Source organism: Equus quagga, chromosome 4, assembly GCF_021613505.1.
Source record: "Equus quagga isolate Etosha38 chromosome 4, UCLA_HA_Equagga_1.0, whole genome shotgun sequence".
In the NCBI taxonomy this organism is placed as follows: Eukaryota; Metazoa; Chordata; class Mammalia; order Perissodactyla; family Equidae; genus Equus; species Equus quagga.
In genome coordinates this window covers 75,181,896-75,208,835 of record NC_060270.1, presented here as the reverse complement: position 1 = coordinate 75,208,835, position 26,940 = coordinate 75,181,896, and the positions used below count along the sequence as shown (strand labels likewise).

General features: G+C 33.8%; 1 protein-coding gene across 1 annotated transcript in view; it reads left to right on the top strand.

Moving 5' to 3' along the window:
• The window catches only part of DPP10 (dipeptidyl peptidase like 10), a 610,898-nt gene that overhangs the window by 519,053 nt on the left and 64,905 nt on the right, over window positions 1-26,940 (top strand). Inside the window, exons 11-13 of the mRNA XM_046659152.1 lie at window positions 3,291-3,414; window positions 17,541-17,579; window positions 22,345-22,452. Coding sequence (XP_046515108.1) covers window positions 3,291-3,414; window positions 17,541-17,579; window positions 22,345-22,452 — 271 coding nt within the window. The remainder of the gene's footprint in view (window positions 1-3,290; window positions 3,415-17,540; window positions 17,580-22,344; window positions 22,453-26,940) is intronic.

Sequence of the window (26,940 nt, the reverse complement as noted above, 5' to 3'; positions counted from 1 at the left end):
GATCCATTGTTCTCAGCCAGTATCATTGATACGACGTTGTCATATTGCCCTGTCATTCTGGATTTCACACTGCTGTGCTTTGTCTTCCTGTTTCATTGAAATCTGTCTAGTCTACATCTCTTATTCTGCCAAGAAAAATTTGTGCCTTCTAATAAAATCTAATTAACCAATTTACCTATGTTCATAGGAACATCTTAAATGACCCTCCTTACAAGTAATGCTTGGTTATTAACAGAGGTCTTTGGAGAACACCAGCTATGAGTTGGTCAGGGATGCCATCACAATACTCTTATGGACAGATATCTGGAAAAGAATGAGCTCAGAGTAACTATACATGTACAAAAATTGTTGTGAACAAAGAGTAGTGATTGGACAGGGAGCCAATGAAAACACAAGTGTAACTGCTAACATACCTATCTGCTGGTGATGCTGAGGCCTCCGTTCCACATACCCTTGTGAACAATTAGATCTCTTGTGTCAGACCACCCAGCTAATAGAAAGTCTTTCTTGAGTGCAATCCTCCTAACCTGCTTGTCTCTGTCTCTGTGGCTCAAGAGGACCAGATCCTCGAGGACTTCCTGGGTAATCCAGAGCCATGGAGACTAGGAACAAGCAGGAAAGCCAGTTATAAGGAAGGGACACTTTCGCTGGCCACTGGTCGTGAGACACCAGATCTAATGTGTTCATGAGATGGAGATCCAGGAGGACAGCCACATCTGCAGCAGGCAGGCCAAGGAGTGTCACATTTCCAGGTAAGGGCACTTCCTACTCCCTCGTTCAGAGGAAGCCTGAATATTTAGGAGCAAACTGCATAAATGTGATTCATGAGGAGGTGTGCACCTAGGATCCTGGGACTAAGAAAGAAAGAATACAGAATGTGATTTAGTTATGTGTCAAGCTGTACTTTAACTTTCAGTTTGGATATTTCCAACACTTCATCATGGAAATTTCAATGGTTTCAAATTACCATTGAAAGACATTACAAATTCAATTTTGGGAAGAACTCTCATTCTTATAGATAAGATATATACTAAGATACCTCATATAAGACTAAATTTTGCTTGTGAACATAAGATAGATTATGCACAAATACATAAAATAATCAAATTATTCAATGAAAGAGAAATATAAGTGGTATGACTGTAAATTAATGATTTTTAACTTAATTTTATGCCTGAGTTAGTGTTCCCTTTAAAAAATTATTTATTCACCAAATTTGCACTGAATTTTAATTGCTTTTCAAACATAAAATATTTTTTAAAAGTCAAGATTTTCCATCATAAGTAATAAATATAATGTATCAATGTCTGGTAAAGACATTGCAAAGAAGATGTTCTTGCATCATTTTACTTGAGGGCTACTTTGAAAGGGAAAACACTCAACATGAGTATTTTTATTCTAATTTTTGGTGTTATTTATTTTAAAAATCATTCATATTAGTTTGTCATCTCACTTGGCACAAATATAATATTACTCATTTTAGCTAATTGAGACAAATTTCTGATTGGATTTGAAAATCTTCTGTATGCCACTTCTTTACATCTAGATTTCTCCATAAATATGACCTCCATGATTTTGCAGTCTTTGGTCAGTTGTTTACAATAGTCAAATTAATTTTTACTTCAATTTTGAACAATGTTTATACCAATTAATCAAAAATGTATACTGTCAGAATTTAGCACTTTTTTCCTGATTGATTACAGCACTCATTATCAATTTTCTCCATGCTAAATCTTCTAGATAAATCTATAAATGGTTAATACTTGTATTTTCCTCTTTTTAATATTCACACTGCCAGAAATGATAATCATGCAAAATAAATCAGCTTAAACAAAACACTGTGAGAGTCAGCAAGACATCGTCTTTGAAGAATTGCAAGGTTCATTGATTTGACCAAAGATTAATCCTAAACTAGTTGCATATTTGATTCAAAGTTGCCTTGTTAACTCTATTTAGAGAACTTCATGTTATGATTTCACTGAGGTTCTAAGAAATTTTCAAGTGGGACTAAGCTGATTGTGAAAGCTGCCAGATGTCTTGAATACATTGCTTAACAAAATATGGCAGACTTCACTGTATGAGAAGTCATACTTGCCCTTCTACTGACATCTTCACTATGATGGGCTAAGGGATCTTCTCGAGGAAGTGGTGGCTACTCAGCAATGTCAGACATGTAAGATTCATGTAGCTGAATGTCTAACCCAGATGTATCTAAGGACAGGTGATTTGTATCACAACGTTTTTCTTCCATAGGTGATTTTCTCTAAGTCACATAAAAACTGGGTAAATTAATTTTAGGACAATACTCCGGGGTGGCGCCTTTCAAGCCATTTCTAAAGCATTTCATCTATTCTGAAACTGGGCAAATTTGTTGAAACATCATTGCTTTTTCTTTTTATCATAAATTGAATCAAAATTAATAATTATATTTTGTACTGTGGCAGAGAGGGGGTGTTGTGGTATATCATGTAAAATTCCAAACATATAATCTACAATGAAAGAAATAAAAACTATAAATAAAAAAATGTAAACTTTCCCAATCTAGAAGCAGCCTGAGGACATCATGGGCATGGTAATTAGCATCCTCACTATACCAAAAATTCAAGAGCCCGTTATTTCCTTCAGTTTGATTCATTGTTTGTTTTAAATGGTTTACACATAAGTAAGATTTTAAAAAAACTGTAAACACTATTGTGAATAAGATTGAGACTGGCCCTCAGCGTACAACTGACAAAGATAAAAACAAACCATTCATAGCGCTGTAGTCCAAGTCTTCATGGATAAAGTGAAATAACATGAAAGTCATGCACAAGAAATTAATAGTAAGTCAAGAATAAGCTTTGTCTTTTAATTGATTATTGAATGTATTTTTAAAGAAATAAAACAGGGAATAGCTTAGAAAATGTATACTTATTTTGCATATATGTTAGGACTAATTAATAGAAAATAACAAATTATCCATAAATGTCTAGCATCTTGATTATTTTTATTTTTCCAAGGATCACTTCTCTGGGAAATTATTAACTTTCAAATTTATTCTCAAATTTTTTGTATATGTGTATATGTATGTATGTAGGCATGTGTTACATACATACACACAAATATGTGTGTATATATTGGTATTTACATTTGAAAAAGCAGATCTATATATACATAAACATAAATTAATATGGTGTGACATCTTAAGAGTGATTCATTTATTCTTGCATATAAAATAATAAGTGTATATTGTTGGTACTATACAGGTTCTCTGGCTCTAAATGTAAATTTTAATTGTGTTTCCAAACTAGAGAATACTATATCACTATGGTTAAATGGGTAAGCAATACCAAGACGGTGGTCAGATGGTTAAACCGGCCTCAGAACATCTCCGTCCTCACAGTCTGTGAGACCACTACTGGTGCTTGTAGTAGAGTGAGTATAATTTATTTTCCTTTTATGCTTAAAATGAAGTAGCTTTTGCTACCTTTCAAGGGGAAATCAGGCAATCCTTTGTGCAAAGACTTCAATATTTAACTTCCAAAGGTAGTAGAAAAAGAGTCCTTCTATTAGGATTACATACTTCAATCCATAAGCTCCCAACTTTGAAATAAGAAATATAGATGATAAACAGAGGAAAACAACCAGAGCTTTAAGAAAATGAATTCTTATATATTACAAAGCATTATCCGAGCCACACTAGTTTTATTCTCAAATATGAGCTTTCTCTCGACATTTTAACTTCGATTAATTTGAGAATATGAAGTGTGTCTTTCCTATCTTCTTTAAACACATTCCAAAAGTTCTTTTTTTTCTATAGCTCAGATCAGTCTTCTAAAATAAAAAACTGTGTCTCTCTCCTTAAATTAAGTAAAAATAGTGAGAAAAAATTGGTTCCTAAACCACTGTGTTTTGAAAGGAGATTGTGTTTTGATTTCTGTAGATGGTATTTTGATTTCTGAAATACTGTAATAAGTTTAAATTGTTATATTTTGCACTTGGTACATGGTAAAGGATTCTCGATTATTTAACAACAGAATGTTCAAACTTCTGCTTCTGCACACGATGGAATAAATGTTATCAGACTAGCATCCCTGCTGTAATCAACTATGAAACTGTACAAAACACATGAACTATTTGCAGATGTTGGACACCAGGAGTATAAGGACAGAAATCGTGAAATAAAGTAAATGCACAAGATGAGCCTATTTATGACTTCCTATGAGTGATATTTTTGAGACCATCTTGCAAGGAGAGGGAGCCCAAGCAAAGCACAGTGGTATCACTAATCCAAGAAGGCAGCAAGAATCAGAATTTGAGGCTATCGTGGTGGCTGAAATTTGCAGGGCAAGTACCAAAGGATTCAGAGCTAGAAAGAGAAGAGCTCCGGTAATCTATATAAGGGACCTCGTAAGGCTTTAACTCAATGCCTAGCTGTGCAAGCGCAGGACATGCCTCAGAGAGAGAGAAGCCAATAGAGAATCTGCAGGTTGCGTAATGCTTGGAGATTTTGGAGTTCTGAATAGCAAAATTAGAGCGCTTTCACTGAAAACCCTATGAATTCAACTCAGAGCCCGGAAGGACAATGTATTAGGAATAGAGCTGTTCTAGACTCCTTCAAGTAAACCTTTAAATCAAACCTTGAAGGAATCAAGTCCATCTGCTTGTAAATTAGCTGTCTGCCAGAACAAAGTTTACTATTTTAAAAGAAAAATCAAGAAAAAAATCAACTCTCAGAAATGTAACATTTATTATACCAATCAATAATAAAAACATACTATCTATGTAGAGATATAGAAAATATAACGCACTCACATCCCCAAAAAGAGTCAATAGAAGCAGACTTACACAGGGTAGAGACATTGGAATTAACAAACACAGGATTTTTTTAAAGCTGTTAGAAAGATATTTAACATATTAAATAAAAGGATGGCTTTAATTAATAGACAGATGAGAAATTTTAGTAGAGAAATATAAGCTGTAAAAAAACAACACAATGGAATTTCAGGAACTGAAAAATAAAGCATCTGAAATGAAAAATTGCCTAGATTGGCTTAACAACAAATTGGACACTGTTGTAGTGAGGGAAATAGAAACAATCCAAACTGAAGTCCTGAGGGAAAAAGGGATGAAAAAAATTAACGAAGCCTCAATTACCTGTAGAACAATATTAACTGGTATACATGTAAACATGTATTCACAGAAGGCCAGGCTTGAGATATTTAAGCAGGAAATACTTAGAAACTAATGACTTAAAATATCCCAAATTTGATGAAAAGCCATTAACCCATATATCCAAGAAGTTAGCATATCCCAAACAGGATAAAGACAAAGAAAAAATACCTAGGCACATTTTACTCAAATTATTGCAAACCCAAGATTAAGTGAAAAAATTTTAAAGCAGCCAGAGAGAAAAACACATTACATATTGGAGAATACAATGACAAGAATTACTGTCTGTGTCTCGTAGAAACAGTGTAAGTCAGAAAACAATGGAAAGACATTTTTAAAGGACTTAAAGGAAAACAATGTCAAACTAGAAGTCTATATCCTATGGAAATATCTTTCAAAAAGGGAGACAAAAAAATATTTTTAGGTAAATTAGGACTGAAACAATGTATCATTGGTAGATCTGTACATGAAATGAAGTTATTCAGACTCAAAGAGATGACATCAGATGAAAATTCAGACTAAATGAAGGAAAGAAAGATGCCACAAATGGTGAGTATGTGATAAAATAAAATAAAATAAAATACTTTCTAGTCTTTAATTTTTCTGAAAGGTAATTGATAACTTAAACTAAAACAGTATATATTACAGATATTAATAGAGTCATTTCATAATGATACGGTGTCAATTGATTAGGAAGATATAACAATTCTAAATACACATGCATCTAATAATAAAGCTTCAAAATACTTAAGCAAAATTCATAAGCAAAACATGACAAAATTAAAGAAGGATTAGAAACAATTATACTTGGAGATGTAAGTATTCTTTTCAAAGTACTTGATGAAGTAAGTATTCAAAAGATCAGTAAGGATACAAAAGATTTGGACAACACTATCAACAACCTAACCAAATTGATATTTAGAAAACATTTCATCTGACAACTTCAAAATAAACAATCTTTTCAAGTGCAAAGGGAATATTCACAAGTCTAAAATCAAAAAGAATTGAAATCAAATAGAGTATATTGTTTGACCACAGGGGAATTAAATTAGAAATTAGTAAGTGAAAGATACTTGGGAAATCAACAAATATTTGGAAAATAAAAAATACTAATGCTCCTAAATCACTCATAAGTTAAAGAACAAGTCACAGGAAAAATTAAAAACTATTTTAAACTCAAACATAATGAAAACACAAAATGTCAAAATATATGGATGAAGCAAAATGGTGCTTAAAATGAAATTTATATCTTTAAATGCTTATATTAGAAAAAGAAAAAGGTATTAAATCAATGATAAAACTCCAAGTTATAAAACTAAAGAAAGAAGTGCAAATTTAACTCAAAGTAACTAGAAGGAATAAAATAATAAATATAAGAGCACAAATTAATAAAACAAAAAATGATCTATAGAGAAAACCAATTAAAGCAAAAATTATTTCTTTAAAGCATGAATAATTGATAAATCCTTATTTATACTATGGAAGAAAAAAACCCTCAAATTACCAATATCAAGAATGAAAGGAGACATCACTATACAGTTTATAAATATTTAAATGGTAAAAAGGGAGTAGTATGCCAATAAATTCTCAAGTAGATGACATGAAAAAAATATTTGAAAGACACAAATTAGCAAAACTAATGTAAGAAGAGAAAGAGCAATTGAATAATTCTATACCAATTAGGGAAGTTGAATCCATAATTAGAAATCTTCCCACAAAGAAAACTCCAGGATCCAGTGGCTTCAATGATGAATTCTATCAACAATTTAAGGAATAACAGCAGTGACATAAGTTATCAAGATGGCAACGTAGGTCATTCCAGACTTCGGTCCTTCTCACAAGAAGACCAACCAGCAACTATTCATAAGCAGGACTTGGTTGTGACAATCCCAGAACCTGGGAGTGAAGCTGAAGCACTCCCTAGACCACAGAGACTGTGAAGAACCCCATTAGAAGGGGACGAGGAACAGGCACACTTTGACCACATTGCCTCTCCCCTAGGCCAGCACAGTGCCACAACAAGAAGACCTACAGTTTCTCCAGTGAGAAAAAGAGATCCCAAGATGGCCATCCAGCTCCACCTGCATTGTGGGTTGCTTCCTAGGAGGCCCACTCGAGTCTCACCTCATAAGGATCATGGAGGAAATCTGTGGGGTTTGTCCTCGGGAGATCAAATTGTGATGGAGAAGGGAGACAGAGCTTATAGCAACCAACACTCAGATCTTGACAGACAGAGTTCATCCTCCCAGTGGCACCCACATAGAAATTCAAACCAGTAGCTTTGCCAGTGACAGTGGTCTCATCTGGTCAGTGAACTAGGTATGTAGTCTGCCTGATACAGGACCCGAAAGGTGAGCTTGGCCAGCGCTGAAGCCTGTTCTGCAGCGCTGCCCAGGCAAGAAAGCTAACTGATAGCCCCACCTACTACTGAGGGCAATCCTCCGCACTGCTGGACCAGGAAACCTGGCCAGATGACCCAGAAAGCTATGTAGCCCAGCTGCACCTGAGCAGAAAGCCCAGCCAGTGGCTTTTCCCTTCAGCAGAGCCAAGCTAATGTCTCCATCTGGACAGGGAGTGTTGTGTGTAGTTTGTCTTGATCAGTCTTTAAAGAAAGAGACTTGCCAACCTTTGGAGCTGATCTGTGACCTGATTCAGGCAGGGAAGCTAATTCTTAGACCCACTCACTGCTGAATACAGCCTCTAGGCCACCCAACCAGGAAACCTAATCAGAGCATCCAAGATGCTGTGTAACCCATCCTACATCCTCACTAACAGTGGCACTTGAGTAGAGAACCTGACCAGTGGCTCTGACCATCTGTAGAGCAAAGTCAGTGGCCCATCTTGCCAGGGAACTCAGTGTGCAGTTCTGCCTAATTTAGGTCCCCAAACAATGAGCTGTGCTGGCCTTGTGGCCCATTCTGCCACCCTGCTCAGGTAAGGAAGGTAATTCATAGTCCAGCCTTCCGCTCATTATACTACCCAGTCCCACCCAACTAAGAAGCTTGAACAGAGAATCCAAGAAGTAGTGGAGCCCATTCTATAGCCACACTTGGGGCAAGGAATCAAGCCAGTCCTATCTAACTATTCTCAGTCAGTGGCACCTTTCCACCTCAGAGCTTGAGCAGTGGTTTCACTCAAAAACAGACTCCAGTAGCAAGCTCCACCTTTTTAAGGACTCTACCAGCTAACCTCTTTACAGCCCCAAGCTACTTGATTGGTGAAGGACTGTTTCTGCCAAAGCAAACCTGTGAAGTTTGGAAGAGGACATCACTTACTCAAATGCCCAGATACCAATGTAAGGAATCAAGGATTGCAAGAAAGTCAGGTAAGCATGACACCACCAAAGGAAATTAATAAATCTCTGCTATCTGACTCTAAAGAAACAGAGATCTATTGAAGCTAAGTTGCTATCACCTTAAAAAAGGATGTTATAAATATAAGATATTTTACGTACATCTGATGGCAATAACAAAAGAAAAATTTGTAGTAGTTACATAAGAGATTATGATATAAGAGTCAAAGGATACCACTACAAAAAGTCATCAAACCACAAAAGAAGACAGCAAGATAAGAAGCAAGGAACAATGGATCTATAAAACAGTTAGAAAACAATTAAAAAAATGGCAATAGTAAGTCCTTGTCTATCAATAATTACTGTAAGTGGAAATAGATTAAATTCTCCAATCAAAAGAAATAGAATGGCTGAATGGATTTAAAAAAAAAGATCTAGCAATATGCTGCCTACAAGAGACTCACTTTACTTTAAAGACACACATGGATTGAGAGTGAACGTATGAAAAAAGATATTTCAAGCAAATGATACACAAAAGGAAGTGAAGAAACTATACTTATATCAGGCAAAATAGACTTTAAGCTAATGGCAACAATAGACAAAAAATGTCATTATGTAAAAATAAAGGGTTCAATCCATCAAGAAGAAATAATAATTGTAAATATTTATGCACCCAACATAAGAGCACCTAAATATATAAAGCAAATACTAACAGGACTAAAAAGAGAAAGCAAAAGCAATATAATAATAGTTGGAGATGTCACTACCCTACTGTCAACAATAGATAGAGCATACAGAGGGAAAAATCAAAGAAACAGTTCATTTTAATAACACTATAAAACAAATGGACATAACAGACATATACAGAACACTCCACCCACCAGCAGCAGAATACACATTCTTCTCAAGCACATGTGGAACTGTTTCTAGGATAGATCATATGTTAGACCACAAAAGAAGTCTTAGCAAATTGAAGAAAACTGAAATCATACCAAGTATCTTTTGCTGACCACAATGGTATGAAACTAGAAAGGAATAACAGGAGGAAAATTGGAAAATTCACAAATATGTGGAAATTAAACAAAGAATTATTCAACAACCAATGAATCAAAGAAGAAGTTAAAGGAAAATAAAAAATTATCTTGAGACAAACAAAAATGGAAACACAATATGCCAAAACTTATGGGAATCATTAAAAACAATTCTAAGAGGGAGCTTTATAGTTATTAACACACACATCTAGAAAACAGATAGATCTCAAAAAACCCCTAATTTTACACCTCAAGGAACTAGAAAAAGAAGAATAAACTAAGCCCCAAATTAGCAGAAGTAAGGCAATAATAAAGATTAGAGCAGAAACAAAAGAAATAGAGAACTGGAAAACAGTAGAACCAATTAATAAAACCAAGAGCTTGTTCTTTGAAAAAATAAACAAAATTGACAAACTTTTAGCTAGACTGACCATGACAAAAAGAGATAGGATTAAAATTTTTAAAAAATTATAAATGAAAGAAGATACATAACTGATACCACAGAAATACAAGGGTTCATAAGAGACTACTATGAACAATTGTATACCAACAAATTGGACAACCTAGAATAAATGGACAAATTCCTAGAAACATACAACCTACCAAGACTGAATCATGAAGTAGAAAATCTGAACAGACTAATTACTAGCAAGGAGATTGAATCAGTAATCAAAAATGTCCCAACAAAGAAAAGCCCAGGACCAGATGGCCTCAATGGTGAATATTACCAACTATTTAAAGAAGAATTAATACCAATCCTTCTCAAACACTTCCCAAAAATGAAAGATCAGGGGACACTCTCAAGTTCATTGTATGAGGCCAGCATTACCCTGATACCAAAGCAAGACAAGGACACTACAAGAAAAGAAAACTACAGGTCAATATCCCTGATGAATGTAGATGCAAAAATTCTCAACAAAATACCAGTAAACCATCTGGTAATTGGTACACCAGTACTGTAATGTGGAACACCACATTAACAGAGTGAAACATAAAAATTATCTCAATAGATGCAGAAAAATCATTTGACAAAATCCAACATCCATTTATAATAAAAATACTCAACAAAGTGAATATAAAAAGCACTTCAGCATAATACAGAAGTCCATATATGATAAACCCACAGCTAACTTCATACCCAATGGTGAAAAGTTGAAAGCTTTTCCTGTAAGATCAGGAACAAGATAAGGCTGCCACTCTCACCACTCCTATTCAACATAGTACTGGAAGTCATAGCAAGACCAATGAGACAAGGAAATGAAGTGAAAAGCATCACAATTGGAAAGGAAGAAGTAACACTGTCTCTATTTGCAGATGACATGATTTTGTATGTAGAAAATACTAAAGACTCCACTGAAAACTATTAGATCTAATCAATGAATTCAGTAAAGTTGTAAGATACAAAATCAATGTACAAATATCAATAGTGTTCCTATACACTAACAACAAATTATTTGAAAATGATTCCATTTGCAATAGCATCCAAAATAATAAAATACTTAGGAATGAATTTAAGTTACAAGGTGAAAGAATCTACACTGAGAACTATAGGACATTGATGAAAAAAGTTGAATAACACACAAAAAAGTGGAAAGATATCCTGTGTTCATGGATTGGAAAAACTGATATTGTTAAAATGTCCATACTACCCAAGGCCATTTGCAGATTCAGTGCAATCCCTGTCAAGATTCCAACAGAATTTTTTACAGATAGAGAAAAACAATCCTAAAATTTATATGGAACCACCAAAGACCCTGTGTAGCCAATGCAATCATGAGAAAGAAGAACAAAATTAAAGGCATCACACTGTTGGATTTCAAACTATATTACAAAGATATAGTAGTTAAAACAGTATCACATTGGCATAAAAACAGACACACAGGCCCATGGAACAGAATAGTGAGCCCAGAATTAAACTCCCTCATATATGGTCAACAAATATTTGATAAGGGAGCTAAGAACATCCAATGGGAACAGGATAGTCTCTTCAACAAATAGTTTTGGGAAAACTAGATGACCACATGCAGAAAAATGAAATTGGACCCATATCTTACACCAGTCACGGAATTTAACTCAAAAAGACAAATATAAGATCTGAATTCATAAAACTTCTAGAAGAAAACATAGGGAAAACTTTTTAATTGGGTCTTGGCAACGAATTTCTAGATATGACATCTGAAACACAAGCAACAAAATCAAAAATAAACTAAATCAAACTAAAAAACTACTGCACAGCAAAAGAAACGTCAACAAAATGAAAAGTCAACCTATGCAATTGGAGAAAATATTTGCAAATCATATATCTGATAAGGGTTTAATATGCCAAATATACAAAGAGCTCATATAACTCAATAGCAAATAATATTAATAATAATAATTCAATCAAAAAATGGGCAAAATACCTGAATAGACATTTTTCCAAAGAAGACAGTCGAATAGCCAACAAGCGCATAAGAACGTATTCAACATCACTAATCATTAGGCAAATGCAAATCAAAACCACAATGACGTATCACCTCACACCTGTTAAAATGGCTGTCATCAAAAAAACAAGAGATAAATGCTGGCAAGGAAGCGGAGGAAAGGGAAGCCTTGTACACTGTAGTGGGAATGTATATTGGTACAGTCACTATGGAAAACAGTATGGCAGATCCTCAAAAACTTAAAAATAAAACTACCACATCATCCAGCAATTCGTCTTCTGGGTATATATCCAAAGGGAATGAAATCACTATCATGAAGAGATATTTGCATCACCATGTTCATTGCAGCATTATTTACAATAACCAAGACATGGAAAAAAACCCAAGTGTCAATCAATGGATGAATTGATAAAGAAAATGTGATATACACGGTGGAATACTATTTAGCCATTATAGAAGGGTCTGCTATTTGCAACCACTTGGATGGACTTTAAGGGCATTTAAGCTCAGTGAAATAAATCAGACAAAGACAAACACCGTATGATCTCACTTATATGTGAAATCTAAAAAACCAAACTTGCAGAAACAGAGATTAGATCTGTTTGCCAGAGGTGGTGGTTGGGGGTGGTGGGAGTTGAGTGAAGGTGTTTAGAAAGTACAAGCTTCTAGTTATGAAATAAATAAGTTCTGGAATGTAATGTACAGTATGATAACTGTAGTTAACAATACTGTATTATATATTTGAAAGTTACTAAGAGTAAACTTTAAAAGTTCTCATCACAAGAAAAAAATTTATAGCTATATGAATTGATGGATGTTGACTAAACTTATTGTGGTAATCATTTCACAATATATACATATATAAAATCATTATGTTGTACACCTTAAACTTATACAGTGTTATATGTCAATTATATCTCAATAAAACTGGGGAAAAAAGGAATAAATTCTACATTCTTACATTCTTCAGAAAGTGGAGAAGGAAGAGAAATTTTCAGCTTTATTTTATAAGGGTGGCATAATCCTCTTATCAAGACTAGACAAGAATGTTACAAGAGAAAACAAAAAAATCCTTAAGCATATTATTATATCATCCCTTGCAATATAGAGTACGGTGCATCATGACTAAATGGTGTTTATCCTGGGAATTTAGAATTGGATTAATATTGAAAACCAGTCAATGTAATTTATTATTTTAACAGAAAAAAAGAAGAAAAATAAGTAACTATCTCAGTAGATGAAGAGAAAGCAATTGACAAGCCTCAATACTCCTTCATGATAGCTTTCAACATAAATGGATAGAAAGTAATGTCCCCAGGCTGATAAAGGACACCCACAAAATACCCCCCGAAATGTTATACTCAATAGTGAAACACTTTCCTTGTTCACCATGAGATCAACAATAAGGTAAAAGATATACATTCTAACTCTCTTAATGCAAACTTTGTTAGAGACTCTATCCAGAGTAACTTGCCAAGGAATGAATACCATGATAATCGGTAAGGAAGAAGTAAAACTATCTTTATTTGTAGGTGGTATTGTCATAAACATAAAAAGTAAGAAATCTACCAAAAAAATACTAGAATAGGTCCCAATTCACAAGTCAAGATACCACCTTCAACCATTTGTTCCATTTCCTGATTTTGACCATTTTACTGTTAAAAATATGTAAATATGTAGAATGTCGTGATTTTTAAAAGAAATTCTTGCTGAATTATTAGGGAGTAAATGGATACAATGCCTCAAAATTGCTTTCAAATTGTTTTAAAAAATTATATTCCTAGCTTCTAATTGATTTTGAAAAAATACACTTCCACTTTCTTCTCAAAAGATTTAGAAACAGGAGAGAGAGAGAGATAATAAAGCAAGCGGAGCAAAATACAAATAAATGAGGAACATGTCTAAAGGATATGTAGATGTTTCTGGAACTGGTCTTTTAACTTCTTTGTAAGTTTGCACTTGTTTCAAAATAACTAAGAAGTAATAAAATATATATCAATATACTCATTATGATGGAAAATAAAAACACCATAAAAATCTTTAAAGCATGAAATACATGAGGATAAATTTAACAAATAATGTGCAAAATTTCACTCCTGAAAACTACAACTTTACTGAAAGGCATTAAAGAAGACCTAAATAAGTAGAACTTATTTCTTGAATTGAAAAGCTTAATATTATAGATGTCAGTTCTACGCAAATTGAATTATGGTGTCAATAAAATACCAATTAAAGTCCCAGCAGACTTTTTTTGGTAGAAACAGGCAAGCTGATTCTACAAGGTATATGGAAATGCAGAAGACCTTGTGAGCCAAAGCAATCTTGTAAAGAAAAAGAATGTTGGAGGAGTTGCACTAAATGATTTCAAGAATAACTAAAAAGCCACAAAAACTGAGAGATTGTGGTAGAGGCATGAGGAAACCCAAATAGATCAATTGAACTGAGTAGAGTTTCCAGAAATAGATCCATATTTATGTGATCAATTGATTTTCAATATAAGTGCCAAAACATTTCAGTGGGGGGAAATGGTGCTGGAGCAATCAATAATCTAATGAAAAATACAATGATGGTTGACATCTATCTCATACAATATTCTAAAATTAATTTGAGATAAATTGCAGCCCTAAATCTAAGAGCTAATACTGTCAATCTTCTAGATGAAAATATGGGATATAACTTCACAATATTGAATAGGTAAAAAATCATTCATCTTAAATAACAAAATAATACATTTGGCATAATCAAAATTAGAAACTTGTTATCAAAGTCATGGTTATGAAATTGAATAGCTAACCACAGACTGGGAAAAAATATTCTGTAAAATGTGTATCTGACAAAGAAATATATACAACACAATAATAAAGTGACAACCCAATAAAAAATTCAAAATGTGTGAAAAGATACTTTTAAGGAAGTAATAAATGCATGAAAAAGCACTGAACATGATTAGACACTAGGAAAACATAGATTCAATCATAACGATGTAGCACTGCATACTATTAAAATGACTACAATGAAAACATCAGCAACAGAGGCCGGCCATGGCCTAGTGGTTAAGTTTGCATGCTCTGCTTTGTGGCCCAGGGGTCACCTGTACGGATCCTAGGCGTGGACCTGTACACTGCTCATCAAGCCATGCTGTGCTGGCATCTTACAAAGAAGAACTAGAATGATCTACAGCTAGGATATACAACTATGTACTGGGGCTTTGGGGAGAAAAATAAAGAGGACGTTTGGCAACAGGCGTTAGCTCAGGGCCAATCTTCCTCACCAAAAGGCAAAGAAAAAAGAAAAACCAAATGAACATCAGCAACAAAAAGGGTGACAGATTTAACTGTTGACGAGGAGGTGGAGGATTGAAATTCTCGTTCTTTGTAGGTAGAAGTATAAAGTGATACAACAACTTTAAAAACTGATTTTACAGTTTCAAGTTAAACACACATATAAAAACATATTTATATATATATATGTTTTATATATATACCCAGTAATCTTATTCCTAGATATTTGTACAAAAAATAAAAACCTGTGTCCACCAACGAACTTTTGAAAATAACTTTAGACATCCCACAACTGGAAGAACCTGAAACTAAGATATACAACTGTGTACGGGGCGGGGGGCGGGGGGGGGGGGGGGTTTGGGGAGATAAAGCAGAAAACAAAATCTTTAGAAAAATTTTTTCACAATAGCTAAAAAGAAACTACCCAATTGTATATTAGCAAGGAATGGATAAACAATATGAGGAGTATCTATACAAGGGAATTCTACTCAGCTGTCTAAAAAGAAACAGAATACTGATACACTCAACAGTACCAATGGATCTCAGAAACGTGTTATAAAAGAAGCCCCCCACAAAAGAGTACATAATACATAGTTTCAATTACCTGAATTGCTAAAATGGGCAGAACTAATCCACGGAGAAAGAGTTCAGAAGAGCAATTGGCTTTTTGGAAACTCTGGGAATGGGCATGAGGAAACGTGTGGAAATGGAAAGGTCTTACATCTCGATGGAACCTTAATAAGTTTGTCAAAACTCATCACATAGCCTTAAGATCTGTACATTTCACTATTTGCAAATTACACTTCAATATTTTTAAAACATTGTTTTTAAATGGCCTATAAAAGAAATACAGAGAAAGAAATTTCTCTTTAATTGGAGTGAGGTGGAAATGAGGCAGATGAGTTGGCCATTTACTTATTGGGTTTGACTGATGCTCTTCACATTTAATTTGTATTTATTAGAAAATTTATTTTCATCACTCTTTCATTTGGCTAGCTTGTAGACTAACTAGGATTTCATTATTTGTTTGTTAAAGTGTTCTGGGTGGTTTCTTATTCAGCTGATTGCTAAGTCATTTAAAATTGTCATGTGTATATTCTAGTTAGAGAAAGCCTGTCATCTTCTCTTTACAAGGATAATCCTTCTAGGTAACAGCATGGACATATTAACATGCTTCAATAGAAAATAGATACAGGAACTCTATCGTAATCTTGATTTGATAGCTTATTTATATTCTATCACATTTCTATTCTTTTTGTAAAATTCAAAAAATTTTACTTTCTGTTAAAATTGAAATAAGACGACAAATAATCATGTGAAATTTTGGACTCTCACGGGTCCTAACAAAACTTAGTGACACTAAAGAGCAGTGGCATCAATATGTTTTTGTGTGTGTTTTACCGATATCAAGGATGGTTATTGCTGACTTGTGAATAGAAATCAAAGAATGATTTAGTTAGATGTTTCCCTGATGCTACATATAGAGAAAAATCTATTTTTAAAAAACACCCAGAAAAGAAAAAGTGGTCAATTATAATGTAATAATAATATGACTTTATAAAGGGAAACTGGTTCAAAAAAACTATAAATAAATAATTATTATTCTTTACAATTTGAAATGAGTACCTCTGCATATATGCCAAATCCTTAATATATTGTGATTTAGTTTTCTTCATTTGAATACTTCTATTATAGAATCATTTTTTCCAGAAAACTACAAAATATTTCATGTTACTACATGTAAACAGCATTATTAAAATTTATTTTATCTGCATATATTTAACTTGAGCTTCAATTAGTCTAATTTTGCTTTTTGAAATATAATTCTGGTTCTATCCTTTACAAGATTATTTTAAAGAAACATACAATTTTGCCATTTCAAATTTGTAATTGTTTTTCCCTAAGGGAAAAAAATGACTATGATGAAGAGTACATTGAATGTTGACAGAATGTTCACCTTTTCCTTTTATTCATGGCTGTTTGCCCAGTTCTCTTGAAGGACTTAATATTTTTGTTCCTCATGATGCTTAGAGGTGAAAAGACACAATGTCTAATGGTTCAAAATAGTTTGAATGAGGTAATCAAACAGAGCTGGAAAATGGTCTTCTATCCCTGGTGACTTACCACTGGGAATTCTGAAGGAGCTTACCAAGGAAAAGACTTTATAATTAAATTATCATTTAATCCCAATTCCCTACTTATTCATTCCGTTTAAATCAATAATGACAAGGGATCTCTCATGGTATTTCACCAGCAACGACAGAAAAAAAATACCTAAAGGATAACAGTGTAAAAAAAGTTAAATCAATGCATGTTCATTTTGGTCTTTAGATGCTTAACACAGTTAATTGTTTTGTTTCAGAAATACGAGATGACATCAGATACATGGCTCTCTAAACAGGTATGGCGTAGGTGGTCTCTTTATGTCACGTTTTGGCCATTGTGCCCATCCTATTCACCCATTTGTTATATATAACTTTCTCTTAAAAATTATTTCAGTAATATGCCTTTAAGTCTTTGGTGTATTTGACTGAGTCTTTTGCATTAAAATATTTATTACTTGGGCTTTCGATAACATCATTTGTGAAAAGGTTATTTTTGGTTTTTATAGGACGTAAGTTGAAGAACTACCAGGATTCATTTCAGGATCATTTGTATAAGTAAACTTTTGTGTAGATGAAAGAGAAAAAGTTGTGAGCCGTAAAACTAGAAACCATCAGCATTGCTCAAATTGCCCAGAAAATTGAGCAAACCTCCACATAAATTGGTTACATGGAGATTATTCAGATGAACGCTTCTTTCCTTAGATGTATCCTAGCTCTCAATGCTAGTTTGTGGCAAAAATGAAGCTGGAATGAGACGATCACAATAGAATAACTACCAAATATCTCTATAACATGGTCTCCTACTGGCCACTTTAGAAGGAAACATGAGTAAATTATCCAAATATGGCTGAACCCATTTTGCTACTAACTCCATCACTACTTCCTGCAGAGGGAAGTGTTTTGTTTGGTTTGGATTTTTGTTCTTTACAGTTATCTTTTATTTTATATTCTCTCCCTAGATGTCACGCATATTGTGGTTTCAATTACCATTCGTATAATGAGACCTCCAAATGTATAGCCCAGGCAACCCACTTCTCTGAGTTCTGAAACATCCAAATTCATGCTTGGCATCTCCTCCTAAATGTATAAAAGTAGCTGTACGCTCCACAGGTCCAAACTGAACATCTCCCTCTTCTAGTCAGTTTTCTGTCTTCTTATCATAGGAGTCAAGGCCGTAATTATCCACCCAGCTATTAAAATCATAAACCTAGTGGTCATTCTTGAACATTTTCTCATCCTTATCTGCATATATTATTCATCACCAAGTTCTTTGATTTTGCTTTCAAAGACCTCAAGTCAGTTTACTTTTCTGCAATTCACAAACACCATACAGGATCAAACTACACACACTCCAGTTCCTCCTTAACTGGTGAACTCTTACTCCCCTAGGCACCAGCCAGTCTGCTCATTCTCCACACTGCAGGCTGGCTGAGCAAACTTTTCAAAATATGTATTTGATTGTCACCATCCACATTATCATCATACTCCCACTCTCACGACTAAAACAATTTTTATCTATCCCTTTGTTCTACAGATAAAGACCAACATACTTTAAGGGTCCACAACGAATTAAATTGAAAGCTTTTCCAGCTCTGCACCATTCCGTCTTTTAGCCAGTTTTCTCCATTCTAGGCACGTTAGCCCACACAGTCACAGTGTCTTTCTATGAAATATTCCTTCTAAACAAAATTTTCTCAACTGCTTTCTTACATGAAGGCTGCTCACTTTTCAAACCTCGGCTTAAATCACCTGCTTAAGAAGTTACCTCCTCCAACCATTCTAACCAGAGCCTGTCCTTCAATAAAAGTTGTTTTAAAATCAAGTGTAATATTTGTATAACAGTTATACAATTATTTCTGTGATTTTTTTTACTAATTTACAAAGAGAGGAAGTATATTTATCTTTTTGTTCTCCATTGTAAACCAAATGTCAAATATAGAGTCTGATCATAAGAAAAGTACCATAAATACTTGTTAAATAAAGAAAGAAAAAGAGTAAGAAGGACAGTGAATGGGCAAAACCATTGCTTGTTTCAAGTATAGGCCTATCTGTCTATCTATCTATCTATCTATCTGTCTATCTATCTACCTATCTATCTACTGATACATATTAATATAAGCTGTTTAATCTTAGTCAATGTGCAAGATGAATTTGGGGAAAAAAATCCTTGATTTTGTAGCCAATAATGGACTCTCACAAAATGAGGTTGCATACTGAAAATAAAAACAATGAAAAACAACAGCATAATATTGATATATTCTGAATTGATCTGCATTAGTAAACCTATTTTGCTACCATTTTTATTGCCAGTGACATTTGTAATAGTCTAACATATATCAACATAAAGCATGCTCTTTGGGGATTGTGTTATCTACATTTTAAATCCCAAATTTATGAGTGTTTTTTAAGCAAAGAAACCAGTTATCAATTATTCAGTAAGAAAATAAGATGGTAGCTTGTCACAGTTGACATTTTCTCCAGAAGCTCTAAGAGAATTTCATGAAATACTCAGAATTTGATGAAATTTGTAGGATAAGAATGGTATTAGTAATGAGATGAAGCAAATTTTCAAGGACGATTAGAAATTTAATACAATCATAATATGCTCACTTTCTGGATAGTAGGAAGAACAGAGAGAAGGATAACCAGTGTACAAAATGTTTGGTCAAAGGATAGAGTTTGGTATGTCCAATTCATTGCCTTGTGTATCATAAACACTGACTTGCTTAAGGTCATGAAAGTAGACAATGAGATTGGCTTCAGTTTCTTTGATTGTAGGAAAGGGTCTGATTAGAGCTGCATGTTTATAGCCTGTTATTGTCTAGTGGGGAAGGTTTTAAGCTCAGCAATATATTTCAATTATAGTACCATTTCTAAGGTGCTGAAATTGGAGGAGGGGGTACAATATAAAAAGTAGGATGCTCAGATATCCTCATACCACAAAAAGGCAATTTATTTTTGGAGCAAAGCACAAGGGGAGAATGTTGAGTAAGGGAGGAGCTAATAGTTGGAGTTAATATGGTGGATAAAGTGATATATATAACAAAGTTTTTTGCCCCTTGTGCATATGCATTCACCTAATCAATTATGAGTAGGACACCTACTGTGTCCTAGAAAATAGAGCTAAAAAGATAAAATTGAACGTTACTTGCCTAGCGAAGGAAGGTGACCATGTAATAGAGTGCATCGAAACTCATGATAGAGATAAATACAGGATGGTCTTTAGGATCTCTGAGGAGAGATTTCCTAACTAAGAGAGACTCTTTAACTACAGAAATTTGAAAACGTTTTTTACTTAAACAATTATAAAAATTGGTAAGATTTGGCACAAAAAGCAAGACAGAAAGATTGGTCCAGACAGAAGAAACCCCATGTGCAAAGGCAAAGAGAGAAATATCCCAGAGGGTATTCAGTGGAACGTACAGAATTATTGAGTCTATCATAGTTGAAAGTTGTGATTCACTCAGTCAAGTATCTTGTCAGTATTTAGTATATTCCCAGTGATGCAATTTTCCCATCCCTGAATTGTACTACTTCAGAGTTTTAAATTTATCACATATATGGCTTTATATTTTCATGTGTGTCCATGAAGTAGACAAGGAAAATATTATCCTTGTGTTTCTATCAATGAATATTACTAATGAAGCTAAAATCAGACTCTTGAGATTATTAAAATACTTATTAATTTACTTATTCATTCAGTAAATAATCATTAAACACAATTGGTGTGACAGGCACTGTCCCAGGTGTTGGAGTTACAGCAGGGGAGAATGCAAGATTCCTGCCTCACGGAGCTTACATTCTAGAGGAACACTACTTACCTACCTATCTACCTACCTACCTACATGCATATATACATACATTCACTCATACACAAAGAAGATTGAATAATAAATAATATGTTGGGTGGTGTTAGTTGCTATGGAAAAAAATAGAAAGTAGGTAAAAGAGGATGAGGGATTCAGATACAGTTGGCTGCTCTGACTTCCTTGATCACCCTTTATATAGGGTAATCAGGAAACATCTCACTGATAAGATGACATAGAGCAGAGATATGAAAGAGATACAAGAAAGAACCAGACAAAGGGAATAAAAAGTGCAAAGGCCCTGGAGCAGGAGCACGCACAATGAGGAAGCGGGAGAAAGGAAGAAGATGAGATGAGAAAAAGAAGGGAGGGCCAGATCATCTCAAAGGGCTTGTAAACCATTTAAAGACCTACAGAGGAAACCATATCCAAGCCTTGCTTTACGCCATACTATAATCACTCTCGCTAATTCAATAGGAAAGAGCTCAATGTTTTGTTAGGTAAATCCATTTTCTTAATGTTTCCCCTGTAGCAGGAGAACGCAATCTATATGTATAGCCTCCAGATAATTTTCAAAAGTAATTCTATTGATTTAACATGCCACTAGAGTTTAATTAAAAAAATCATCAAATGGGCATTTGTGTTTGCGTGTTTGTGGAGGGGTGAGCAGTGAGGATGGGAAATTTCAGTTAAATGACTTTCAATGAATTCTTTCCAATTTTGTTTCCTTTTGGTTTTTGTATTTTCAGAAAATTTATGTATCCATCATGGGAAATATATCCTCAAGTAACTAGAGTTGCTGAGTGAAAGATTTCAGAAAAATATATGAAATATTGTGTTTTATAAAATTTTCAAAATTAAACAAATTACTTTGATAAACTGGTACAGATGTCCACATTTTGCTTATCTTTGAAGGATAAATTCCTAAACAGAATCATATCTTATGTAAGGATATGAAAGTTCTTTTTTGAACCAATTTAAAATGTAGCTTTAGTCTAATTGTGAATTTTTCTTATCCACTATTCAGGAAACTTCCCCATCCTTCCCACCATTCAAACACATACATACACGCGATGCATCATTGAGTTCGCTTTAAAAGAAACACTATCATACACTTATTTTTTAAGTAAGTTCACTATTTTCCAAACTAGTTCTAAATCAATAATTGGTCTAATCCAAGCATGAATTAGCAATAGTTGACAGCACAAATTTCACATGCCATTTTCAGATTGTTATATGCACTTCTGTATTTTAGAATGAGGAGCCTGTGTTTTCTAGAGATGGCAGCAAATTCTTTATGACAGTTCCTGTTAAGCAAGGGGGCCGTGGAGAATTTCACCACATAGCTATGTTCCTGGTCCAGGTAAGTGCCCGCTTCTTTCTGTGGTTTCGTTTCATCGCCGTCACGTTAAGGAAGGCTCAATTCTTGTGCATTCTGAATCTACAGTTAATGCCTGTGAAGTCCAGCCATATCTCTAAGTCAGGGACGTTTTAGGAAGAGGATCCCTATCCATAGCCATAAATTCAAGCTGTACCTTCCCACCAAACAGTCCCAACATTCCATAAAATTTAGTGAGCCACACGTGTGCTGTGAGTAGGGGGTCTTGGGTTATAGAATTTAATAAATGAAAAGTGCCCAACACCTGCTTTCAAGGACCTGAGGACAATCTAGAGAAGAGTTTTCATTCAACAAATACATATTACCTTTGTTGTACAAGTCGTATTTTTAAGGTGTTATAAACGTTTTAAATACTCGAAGCAAACTAAATGTCCATCAAAATTTGAGTAGTTGAATAAATTATGACACACCTCACAAGGAAAACCATGCAGGTTTTAAAAGCCAGGATAAAATAGATTTTTTACGTGTTGTCAAAGACATAGTGTCTGTATTATATTTCTAAGGATTTTCTCCTAAAAATAGGGGAAAAGAGGGCCAGCCCAGAGGCGTGGCAGTTAAATTCACATGCTCTGCTTCTGCAGCCTGGGGTTCGCCAGTTCAGATCCTGGGTGCAGACCTACACACTGCTTATCAAGCCATGCTGTGGCAGGCACCCACATGTAAAATAGAGGAAGATGGGCACAGATGTTACTTTAGGGCCACTCTTCCTCAGCAGGAAAGAGGAGGATTGGTGGTGGTTCATGGTTAATCTTCCTCAAAGAAAAAAAAAAGAAGTGTGAAAAGTAGGGGAAAAGGTTATTTTTCCTCTAAATTTCAATTCATATTAACAGTTTATACAGTTTATCTAATTGTAAAAAAATCTGTAAGTTCAGGGGCTGGCCCCGTGGCTGAGTGGTTAAGTTCACGCGCTCCGCTGCAGGTGGCCCAGTGTTTCGTTGGTTCGAATCCTGGGCGCGGACATGGCACTGCTCGTCAGACCACGCTGAGGCAGCGTCCCACATGCCACAACTAGAAGAACCCACAACGAAGAATACACAACTATGTACCGGGGAGCTTTGGGGAGAAAAAGGAAAAATAAAATCTTTAAAAAAAAAAAAAAAAAAAAACTGTAAGTTCACAATAAGCAGTTTAAATTTGACAAGATTAATGAGTCAATTTGAATCTAATTTCCGGTAACAAATATTCATGACAAATAAGGTTTTCTTCAAAATCAAATAAATAAACATTCTAGTCTCACAGGTAGGAGACAGTTTATGAAGATAAGCATTGTGGATAAATTGGAATCTTCTATGCGAGTTTTATAAACGAACTAGCAGAGAATCACTTTCATACTTAGAAACTAGAGAGCAAGTATAAATTGGCAAAAGATCCCAAAGCAGCATGGACACTTTTATGTTTTCAAAACCTTCAAGTCTTATGCATATTTTCAAACTTTTACCATTATCTATATATGTATTTATATCAGGCAGCTCAGTGCCTTGAATTCTTAAAATCTTGTATCAATAGCTTAAAATTTAGCACTTCTTAAAGTTCTGTACTATTAAAATAATTGTCATGATTTTAACTTTAATTTTAATCAAAGCAAAAATAAATTATTTGGGACATATATAATTTCCATGATAGAAATGTAGATTAATTTTCATAGTATATCATTAAGTTGGAAAAACAGGTTATAAACTAATGTATAGTGTGATCTCATTTGCGTCCTAAATAAATATATGCACTTATATATGAATAAAATTTTTGGTGATTCTATATCCAACTATTAAAATGATTACATCAAACAGGTAGAATTAAGGGAATTATTTTTTATGTGAACTGGAGGGAACTTCACTAGCAAATTGCTTTCCTGGTTAACTTTTGCTGGGTATTCGTAAACTTTACTATCGTAAATACTAGGAAGATATTTTCGCCAAAAAAATAAATCACACTTTCCAAATCTTACAATTGACGGTGACATTTTACTGAATTTTTAAATCCCACTATTTTATATTCAAGAAGCTGTGTAAACATCCTGGTGGTCAAAATGACATGCAAATTGTGAATATTTATAAGATACAGTAAAGGATAGGGAAAGATGTATAGTACATCCTTAAATATACAATTCCAAGAAGAAAACAGCGTATTCAACAAATTAAGAAGATAAGTAGTGTCTTTTAAAAAGTGTGGGATTGGCAAGGGCGGGGCTGGGGGGATGATGTTGGCATGTAGAAATTGAGATATTTATGCACCTAACAAAAGTTTCTTTATAAGTCTTGGGAAGAAAAACCTTCTATCCCTCAATTAAATCAGCTGCTGACATGCAGTCTAACGCCTTACTTCTAAAGTGTTCAGAACAGCTTCTTAGAGCAGAGGTGTTTACTTTGTTCCTCGTCTATATGGAGATTATTACAAAGCTTTCACTGAAGTAGAAAGCATTTTGATCTATTCTGGTGGCAGTTCAGAGAATTTGTGAGAAATGAAATGATTTCACCATTATTTATGGATATTTTGGCAACGTGGCTAAAATTAATTTACTTTGTTAATGAGTCAGAGGTCAGTGCTTAGATGAATTCAATTTACACCTAAGTTTATACACACACACACACACACACACACACACACAATTTCAGTAAATAGTTTCAATTCCCTTGCCTCAATTTAATAGCTAACCAAAAAGCTCCTTTATGTATTGTTTATAATGGCCATGCTGACATATATGTATGTATGTATATACATACTAGAAAAATTTGTAAAATTCTGAACTGAATAAAGAAGTATATAAAATCAAACACTATCTTATCACCCCACACTCTCACGCTGTAAATATATTAGTGTATATATTTCCAATTCCTTTTTAGATTAAAAATGTCATTTTCTCTTAAAGATTGCACTCAAAGCACGTACATAGATTTGTAACATTTAAAGAATAATTTATGAGCATTTTCTCACATAACTTAACAGCATTCTTAACATTTCATGTTATTCTTTAATGAGATTTTAATACCTGTTCAACATTCTCTCAGGTGGATATACTATACTGTATTTAAGTGAATTAACTTTAATCATAGTTAAAATTATTTCTATTTTTTGTTACTAGAAATTATTCAGAGATAAACACCCCATGCATAAATACTTATTTATGATTATTATCACTAGAATGTATTTCCAGATGTCAAAAGCTACCTAGGCAAAGCATATGCGTACATATATGTTTGTTAAGGTTTGGATACGGAGTACCAAATAGGCCCTCCAAAAATAGTGCAATAATTTACAGTCTAAACAGTAGTGCATTCCAACATCAATGGTTTTTTACCCTCTCTTTCTTCCTTTGACATGCTGGAGGATTCCACTTAAAATTGACTGCCAGGAAAGGGAGAAATGACAGGCACAGAGAGCGTGGCAGCTGACAGTCAGGAAGACTCCCTTTGCTGTACTGGATGCTTAAGCTTAACCATTTGAGAGCTTCCCCATGGACCGAGAATTTATTTACCTATTTTAAATATCTTACTAAATGAGATTAGTAAATTTTCTCAAACATTTCATTCTCTTACACAATAAGTATGTAGATAGAAACCGTTAACTAGAGACCATGCTACAAAATTAGTGCTTTCAGGCCATTTTCATATATAGAAAGTGATAGTTGTCATTAAAAATATTGCAGTGATTTTTTTCTCATTTACAAACGTGATTCTTGTTAAAGTAATTTCAAAAAATAAAGGTAGATGTAATTCATATATCTTCCTCCTGTATTCTCCTTTTAAACACCATTATAATTTTATGTAAACTACAGTATTACATCTTGATATTTTAAATTTAAATTTTAAAGTATAATTTTCCCATAATGCTAAATAGTTTTGAAAAACAATTCTTTAGAAGATTAATATTTAGTTGACTGGATGTCCATAGTTAACCATTATGTCTCAATGTTCAATTTAGTGACAATGTGTTGTAATTATAGACGTCACTACAGAAAGCTTATTTATATTATTTTGGATTATTTTTTAGTTTTGGTTAACAGATCTGTAATTCCTGCATCAAAAGTAAAATATTCCTAAGAGCTTATATATATATATATTATATATATATATATATATTTCCAGATTATTTTCACTGGAATATGTGAAAGCATAATTTGTAAGAATTTTCCCTACTTTTATGTATTTCATTAAAGATAATATTAATAAAAATCAAAACTGGCTTTTCCAAAAATTTATATAGCTAAAATAATTGTGCTTCTGAGTAGAATGAGCACAATGCAGTATTAATATGAGTTTATGTAGCTCCTGAATCAAAAATCATGCAAAATTTCTTTTGTTTCAAACTGTTAAACTTTTTTTAAGGAAGATCAGCCCTGTGCTAACATCTGCCAATCCTCCTCTTTTTGCTAAGGAAGACAGCTCTGAGCTAACATCCGTGCCCATCTTCCTCTACTTTTTTATGTGGGATGCCTACCACAGCATGGCTTGATGA